The following is an 8,551-nucleotide window of genomic DNA, read 5'->3' as shown; positions in this document are numbered from 1 at the left end:
ATTTTCATCGACATTTTGCTATAGAACAAATAATAAAAAAATTGTGCTCTTGGATCAAGAAAACTAATCTCTGATGAAATATGGCAATATTGCACTCATTCGAACGTATTCGTTCTATCGCAAAATGTCAATGAAAATTCATTTTCCCATAAGACTCCGTAAAATTCGCAAATTTTTAAAACGTTATATCTCGGTTATAAAGCAATGAAATTTTTACACAAACTTTTTATTATCAGGAACGAACAGTCTCCTGTTCAGTTTTAATTGTAGCAGTCATACTGAACAGAGAAATATGACGCAGAAATTGTTCATTTGGCAACGGAGGGGGGAGGGTGATACGAGTCCCCGGAGGCTACAGTTATTTTTAATCCCAATCACATCAGCGGGGTCGAAGATCGCGTTTCTTATTAGCCTGCACGTCAGCCGAACGAGCTTTCAAATTTGATTTACGTTACAGCGAAAAGCTGCGAGAACGAGTGACCAAACAAACGGTCAATAAATAAAGGAGTGGGACGAGCCTGAAATGCCATGGCTCCGACGTCGAGAATTCGTATTAACGAGATATTTATAGCGTCGATACAATCGCATAAGGATGACATTTCGAACCGGCGACGATGCCGCGTCGGAATTCTGTTAAATGTTTCTCCCATATTCCCGTTGATTAGACCATGGATTTCTATACAAAATAATTGACTGTACACCAAAAAAAAATAACATTTAACTTACTTCTGATATTTCATCTAGTTTTACACGCAGCTTTTACATTTTTCCATTCACATTTAATTCTTATGTAAATGAATAAAAACCGCAGCCCAGCAATGTCATCGGATAATTCCAACACTAGATACTTCCTATTTTTCGTTTTTATCAAACGCGCGTAGCGGTAACTAATTTCGTTAATTATATAACACGTTCGATCTGTAGTAATTAAAAAAACTGCATAAAAGTAAATGGATCTGTTCGATATCATTCGGAGCGATGGGGGTTGGTTTTTATGAATGCACGTGAATCGTGTACCGCCTGTATCTGAATAGGTTCGCCGGGAATATCTTCATAAGAGACGAGGGAGTGGGTAGGGGGGAGGAGGGCAGGTAATTTATTACTTTCCGATAAAATGATAGGAATACGTAGAGTGGAGTTTACATGGTTCTGTTTGAGCGACGTGGAAGAGGGAGCATTTTGGAGAATACGGCTAGAGATGGTTTTAAATTCTTCAACTCGTTTTCGTATTTAGTCTCTCCCCTTCGAATTCGAGTTATTCGAAATGCATGAACTATCAAATATTCGCGAGATTAAATTAAGTTCTCGGTCATCACTGAATCCAGTGGATCCATACGAACGCGTCGGTGATCTCGTTTCTTTTTCTTGTATCAATTCAGAAGCTACTCCTACTTTTGAAACAAATACCTTTTCCACGTTTTATATCTTCTTAAAGTGTCGTATTTCGAACAGTAACTGCGCAAGATGTGTACGGAACGTAAGCGCGAAATGGCCGAACCTATTTAAAGCTGCTACGGAGCAAATGTGACATTCGTGACCAGATGCATATGCCACACGTGTAGGAAACTAAATATGCAATTCTGCGGCTTGGTGCGAAAGTGGAAGCGTCATATTTATGTAGAGATGAGTCAAATTGAATTTGCAATCGGTTTTATCAAGTAACGACTACAGTGAATTCTTTATAAAATAAGCTGATCAAATTAATAGACCGATAATTATAAAAGAAAGACAATCAAAGTTTTGACGTTTAGAAATGAAGCATAAATTCCTTCACATATCCTCAAGTGTCAATTATCTAAGCTTCGCAAATAGCTCTTCTTGCGTCGAGCCATTTAAAATGGATTGGAGGAATAAGAAGGAAACGATGAACTTCCGTTTCCCTAATTGCGGTTTCTCAAAATTTGCGTAAATACCCGTCGGTGGGAATCTAGGCGATCGACGGATAAGGCACGATCGGTGCGCGTCTAGGGAACTGGGAACGTGACAGAACGTCCGGAGGCCGAATGCACAGCCGAATTAACGGGTTCTAGTCGCTGGCAGGAATTCTCGGGACGTAGGCACGTACATAGGCCACGTATGTATATGTATACAGTTGGGAATCACTGCGGCCTGGAGTTCCTCTCGAGCTCGTGTCGGGATATATGTAACTACTAAACACATGGAGAGACCCGAGTGGAGATGCTACACATGCACCGTTTCGCACATGATCAGGTGTGCGGGCATCCGTGTACGTGCATGCATGACGTGTGGGCGAACTAAAGTGCACGTTGCGCGGGGATCTAAGAAAAGAAGAAGGGTAAACTCGACGAGACGAGACGAGGGAAATCTCGTTGTCGATGGGTTCGTCAGGTACGAGAAGAAAAAGAGTGCGGGAGGGCCGGAACGGGACGAGAGAGAGAGAGAGAGAGAGAGAGAGACAGGATAAGTTTCGTGTTGACTGTCCACACTCTTAAAAGTATCCTCTCTCGTGCATTGATGTTGTACATACAGGATTGAAGAGAGTAGTGCATTGTAACGAAACGCGGTAGAAAGTTAAGGGCCCATCGATCGTTTAAGCCCTCCGCGCGCTTGCCCAAATACACGAAGAGCTTCGACCGTCTACGAGTCGACAGATTTCCACTATCAAATCCCTAATGATACGTTCAAAGCCTTTGCATACAAAGCGACGTTTCTAAGGTCAATTAAAAGATCAAGAATGGTCTGTCAAGAGGAATGAGTTCGAGAGGTTGGTCCTGGGTCAACGTACAGTCGCGTGTACATTTGGCCGGTAAAAAAAGACGAGGATCGATCCCCACGATACACGGTTTATTCTTAATTCGGTGTCGCGTTAACGCAAAGAGAGGGACGAACTGGCCTTTGAGGGGCAGGGGGCGGAGAGAGACCTGACCTTGTGCAGTGAATTAAATGACACCGCGGATGCCTTCGCACAGAATAGGTCCGTCGGTGTCTGTTTTTTAATTAAAATTCCTTGGTACGCCTGGCGGAGATAAAGAAAGAGTAGGAGGGGGTTGCGCGGACGCGGGGGATGGCCAGGAAGAAGAGGAGCGGCTTTGTGCGAAAAAGCTTTTAATTAACTATCGGCGGGAATGTTTGTTACCGTTTGAAGGGGATGTTGGCTGGTTACGCGAACGAGAGAAAAAGCGACGAGACGAGACGAGGAAGAGGACCGAAACGAACCGAGAACCAGAGGAGGGGGTTGGACGTTATGCAATCTTCCTCCCGACCTTTCCGAAGGTATTTATCGTCGCTCTTGGATACGCTCTCTCTTTTATCACGTTATCGTCGAAACGTAGATTCATTTCACGCCTGTACCACTGTCATGGCCCCGCCTCGATCGCCACGGCCTCGATCCGTTCGCACCCTTAACCGTCATATCCTAATGAAACGTTTCTCCAGGGAACTTAGACTTAATCGTCTCGGAATTACGAACGACGTCTCCGTACGCCGATAAACAGCCAGATCCTCAGGGAGCGACGATCAACGCAAGGACGATACGTACGCTACTCATCGATGGTGTTACCATTGACATTCCGTGGTGCACACACGTGACCATGATCGGTAAAAATCGGTGAACACTACCGGAGGGCAAAAGGGAAGAAGCGAGATCTTTCGAGAAGTTCCTCGGACGTTTCGCTACTGACCTTTAGACGCGCGCTAGGCTGTCGCGATACACCTCGGTGAATCGGACACGGTCGTCCAGGTAAAGATCACCAGTGTCACGTATCGTGAACAGAGTTCGGACGTGTGTCGGGAGTTCGGCGAGAACGTGGTGTTCGCGTCACGTCTATCGCGCATCGCGATCGCGAGCCTCGTCGGGACTGTTGTCCTCCTCGTTCATGCCAGCAGCGCTGGCTTTCGCCGTTTGCCTCTGCCTCTGCTGCTACCGCTGCTGCTACTACCGTTCACCACCATGATCCCGCACGATTTGCCGTACGCTCTCTCATCATCGCCGCCCGACGTTCTCCAGCTGCCTTTTACCCTTGGTCGGCGACGAGCGTACAGTCCGTGTAACCGAACGAACGAACTGTTTCTTCCTTCGCGACGAGTTCACACTGCTGGAAGTCGTTGCTCACCAATGCACTGGGCGAAAACCGTGCCTGTTTGCACGGGAACGTCTCTGCGATTTAAAAATCTTAGAACGAAACAGCGCTCTCGCGTTCGTCCGGGAGTTTCTCGCGCGACGGAGAGAGAGAATGAGGGAGAGAGGAAGACGGCCACTGTCACGGGGTCTCGCCACTGTAGCGGAAGAGGAACGACGACGAGAACGGCGGCGGCGGCGGCGGCGGCGGCGGCGGCGGTAACGCGCGCGCGGCTGGCATCGGGAAGAGAGAGTTCCTCGCGCACGGGGGTGGCTGTCAACAGCGCCCGAGGTAGGCAACCGGACTGAGTCTCCCGCTTGCACGACAGACAGCGCGACCACCGACCAAACAGAGATCGACGATCGGGTCCGGTTGCCATCGGGAGGGATGAAACGAGAGGGAGAGAATCCACGAGCGAGGCGACGGCGTATAGCGGACACGGGAGAGAAACGGTGCCGTTGGAGGGGAGTCAGACTCGACGGTGTCTGTGTGTTAGGGTGGAAAAACGCGGAGGAGAAACGTGGCGAAGGGGTGGTGCTGGAGAACCTGTGGAGGGTAGTTCGCTTCCCGTCGGATGGGGAGAGAAAACAGGGAGGAGAGGAAGCTCGTGTAACGTGGCGAGTATATCCGAGGACGGAGGCACGAGGAGCGACGAAGAAGAGAAACGTGGATGGATGGGAAGGAGGAACTCGGCGATCGAGGTGGGAGAGGATGAGATATAGGAAAGTTTGGGGGATAAGGGGTAAAGCGGATATGGAATCTGGGAAAGACAAAGAAGAACGAAGGGCGTAATACGGTGTGGGAGAGGGAAGAAGAGATAGCAACGGTATTTCTGAAAGAAAGGGTAGATTAGAAATCTGCTGAGGTACATGGGAAGAAGGGGGGGTATGATGTAAGTGGATTTGGCTGAGACTGGTAGATTGGAGGAGGTACTAGGAGTGCGATGGGTAGCGGGAAAATGTCAGGAAAGGATAAGATTGGCTTCTGAGTAAAGAAGGTAATTTGGGGGATCCGTGGAGTACGAGAGACAGGTAGAATTAAACAGAAAAAGCCTCGGACGTAAGGAGAGGACGGGAAAGAGGTAAAGGTGGATGGGAGAGTATTTGAAGGAAACAAGAGGGAGAAATTCAGAGGCGATTCGACAAATCGTGAAAAGAAAGATCTTGTGACAATGTGAAGAACGAAAGGTATTAAAGTAAAAATAAAGAAGTAAGGCGAGAAGAATGCGTAAAAGGGGTAGAGATAATTAAAAACTGAAATAGAAAATAACCGGGCATTGAGAGAGGAAGGTGTTAAAAGATGAATAAACGTGGAAACTGTGGATTATAATTAAATTAAAAGGACAATAAAAAATAATTTGAGGTAGAAAAAGAACGTCAGGAAAACTGACAGAATTAAAGGGAAGAGCCTGTCTCTATTGTACAGGGATTGAATAATACGAAGCCCTAGCTTTCTACTCGATGAGTTTACATTACTTTACAAGTACCTCCATACGAAATGCTCGTCCCGTAATTGAATCGTTGCGACGACGAGAGATATACATACATATAACGTGAAATAAACTCGAGCAAGTTTCATTCTTGACATTGAGGCGGAGAAAATTAATCCCTTCAACGGGACGTCCTCGAGGCGACACGTGTTATCGATATGGTCAATGGATCGACAACGGCAAAGCCCATCTGTGTTATAAAATATTCGTAAGTCATATCTAGGTTCATATGTGTCGAGAAAAAGAATAGGAATATGAAATAAGATTTTCTACACCGATGAATCCTGTCTGAAAAATTCTTTCCCCTCTCGGCCCTTTGTCAAGGGACACTTTTTGTGCTGTGGGATTTAATAGGGAAACGTTTACACGGTCGAGCATGCTAATTGCCTGATGGCTGAACGGTTTCATCTAGAATTCGAAGATGATCGATCAATCGAGCTCCGCGGTGTTCGACGCGCGATTAGAGGCGGCGCATCTTTTCCATATTCCGGATCAATAATCGACGTATTCTTTCAGGACGACGGTAGAACGCATGCCGGTAGAAGCCGAGAAAGTTGCGGCGGGGTCGGACGAAATATCGCCAACGCCTTGATCAGCCTTGGTCTGAACGCTACGCGGTTAATATCCGTCGTTGGTAACGACCAGCCTGGGAAAGCTATAATTAAAAGTCTAGGAGATGCCGGAAAAACCATCGAGCAGTTGTCGAATATGAATACAGCTAGGTATAACAGACGGCGAGATGTTTTTATGTCCCGTCCCTAAATACACGCGTTTACTTCCCCTTCGTCGGGATCATACGATTTCCATAACAATAAATTAGATACATTGAATTCTAATAAATTTCTATTGAATTAAACTTACACCGAGAAAATATCATTCGCCGGCCGCATTATTGACGATAAATAAATCTGAAGGAAATTCGAGTACCCAATTTGCCGGGTTCAAGGTTCGTTACGATTAGAGAAAATCCTGGTGGGCACCCTGAATCCGAGGATTCTCCTCCTTCCCTCGTAGAAACGTTCATATTTTCTTGCTTGGTCTTGCGTTTCAATGAATACTTTCCTTCTAATTTAAGGTGTACCGTGATCATCGACTATAAGGGTGAGTGTCATTTCGCAATCGGTGAGATGGAAGTGCTTGCGGGCATCAATCCGGATTTGATGAAGAAACATCAGTCACTAGTGGAGAACGCGAGCATCATTGTTCTGGATGGCAATCTACCCTTAGATACGATCCGCTACGCGCTGGACCTTGCGGCGCACTCGAAAATTCCAGGTAGGTGTTTTTATACATTCTAGTATCGTTCGTGTATCAGTTTATTGAAAAAGTTTAATCTCATATGGTGTGGACCACATTTTTACAACATGATATACAATACGAAGTCATAATTACACAGGTAATTATTAAAATAATCTTCGAATACGAATTTCGTGATCGTATAAATATAAAATACTTTTTTAATTATAATACGGAAATATAAAAATGCTTCTCAAAAAATGGACGGAGTTAAAATAGTATCGGTCAGAATTCAATTGAACGACCTCGAAAGCAGATCTATAAACTTTATGTTCGTTGTTAATACTAAACATCCTCCTGCGTTTAACTCATCTTCGAGAACTACGAGTGTGACGCGACGAATCAGATGTATCCCGCTCTTGACAGCCCTTGGTGGCTGTGTATACTAGGCGGCTGCATTTGCATCACCAAATTCCGAGACTCCTTGCGCATCCTATATCCAGCCCTGGCATCCAAGTACAAGAAAAATGCAGCCAACCAGTGAAACATGAACGAGATAACAGCCAAACCGTATGACCATGATAAATGATTGAAGTTCGGATACATCATCCAATCTCTGCGCCAACATTGGCCTCCGAATATAGACACCGCGAAAAACAATTGAGTCCCTGAAATCAGGAAATCGTTTAAAGCTCGTAAGATGATCTTTCTCACAGAATCTGTACAATGTACAAAATATTTACCTGCTACACCGCAACACAAACAAGCGACTGACGAGAGGTGCCACTCGTTGTTCAACACAAATTTCAAAGGCCAACGAATTAAAGTCAATGCAATTAAGACTTGTGCGGAGAATGAGAGTAAAAGAGCTATCGTGACAAATGTTTGCACTACCATTAACCATCCTGGTAGCAACCATTCCCTGATCACGTAGTATTCTTCTGAGAAAATGTGATGGCATCCATTGAACTGCTTGTCAAATTGATAGTATGGATATCTAAAGTTCTCGAAACAATATTCCCAAAGTCCCATATGCTTGAAATTACTAAAAGTTTCTTGATAAGATTCGATCCAGTAGGGACTGAAATTAAATGATCGAGATATATTTTTATACAAAGCAATGGGTGCTTGAAGAAAATGTTGATCAGTACTTGAGAAATTTTATTTTCACATTAATTATTTGAATACCTGGTAAATGCCATGACCAGCAGCAATCCTGCAATGTATGTAATTACTCCCCCAAACACTACCGCGTCTAAGGAAAAAGGTGCAATTAAATGTCAGCATTAATTACAATCGGTAATCAATCATTGTGTTATAAAAATTAATTTCGCTCACTCGATGCGCGGTGATATTCTTGTTTATCGACGGACATGTTGATCGTTCAGTATTCCTCGTACTGAAATCGAAGATCCGCGTTTAAAATGTTTGTTTATGAACTTTGAAAATACTTTCCCGTAAACTTGCCACACCTCTCTAACCTCTCATCGTCCCAGCAGCTCGCAGCTCCCAGTACTGCCAGCAATACAATCTATATATTTTATATTCTGTACGGTTGCCTGCCTGATCGTGATACATATATGTATATATACTACCACCACCAGAGAGATACTTACACGTATGTATATATGTAGGACATATACATAGTACACATGTAAAAATTCTAAACATTGACATGAACAAGCAGGATGAATACAGTATCTAATTTGAATGTTCTTTATTGAAGAAAAGATATATTATATAAAAA

At 44.5% G+C, this 8,551-nt stretch overlaps 3 protein-coding genes across 7 annotated transcripts in view; 1 reads left to right on the top strand and 2 right to left on the bottom strand.

Moving 5' to 3' along the window:
* LOC108632107 (uncharacterized) overlaps positions 1-4,714 on the bottom strand; it is a 20,804-nt gene extending 16,090 nt beyond the window's left edge. The window contains exon 1 of the mRNA XM_018036432.2: positions 3,642-4,714. The gene's annotated coding sequence lies outside the window, so the exon portion shown is untranslated. The remainder of the gene's footprint in view (positions 1-3,641) is intronic.
* Positions 1-8,551, top strand: part of LOC108632104 (pseudouridine-metabolizing bifunctional protein C1861.05) — a 31,958-nt gene that overhangs the window by 18,687 nt on the left and 4,720 nt on the right. For all 4 annotated transcript variants that reach the window (XM_026819466.1, XM_026819468.1, XM_026819467.1 and 1 more), the window contains 2 exons: positions 6,085-6,290; positions 6,644-6,843. In XM_026819466.1, coding sequence (XP_026675267.1) covers positions 6,085-6,290; positions 6,644-6,843 — 406 coding nt within the window. The remainder of the gene's footprint in view (positions 1-6,084; positions 6,291-6,643; positions 6,844-8,551) is intronic.
* Positions 6,867-8,324, bottom strand: pck (Claudin superfamily protein pickel). 2 transcript variants are annotated; one of them, XM_018036435.2, is made up of 5 exons: positions 8,277-8,324; positions 8,143-8,203; positions 7,993-8,059; positions 7,548-7,885; positions 6,867-7,472 (listed from the first exon to the last, which is right to left on the bottom strand). In XM_018036435.2, exons 2-5 carry the CDS (start codon positions 8,177-8,179, stop codon positions 7,207-7,209), a joined length of 708 nt encoding a protein of 235 aa, XP_017891924.1. In that variant the 5' UTR covers positions 8,180-8,203; positions 8,277-8,324; the 3' UTR covers positions 6,867-7,206. The 2 variants fall into 2 exon arrangements, with proteins under 2 accessions (XP_017891924.1, XP_017891922.1); XM_018036433.2 differs by having other exon boundaries at positions 8,143-8,320.

This window comes from Ceratina calcarata, unplaced genomic scaffold, assembly GCF_001652005.2.
Source record: "Ceratina calcarata isolate Rehan_Ccalc_2016 unplaced genomic scaffold, ASM165200v1 scaffold151.2, whole genome shotgun sequence".
NCBI classification, from domain to species: Eukaryota; Metazoa; Arthropoda; class Insecta; order Hymenoptera; family Apidae; genus Ceratina; species Ceratina calcarata.
This window is presented reverse-complemented; position numbering and strand designations above follow the sequence as displayed.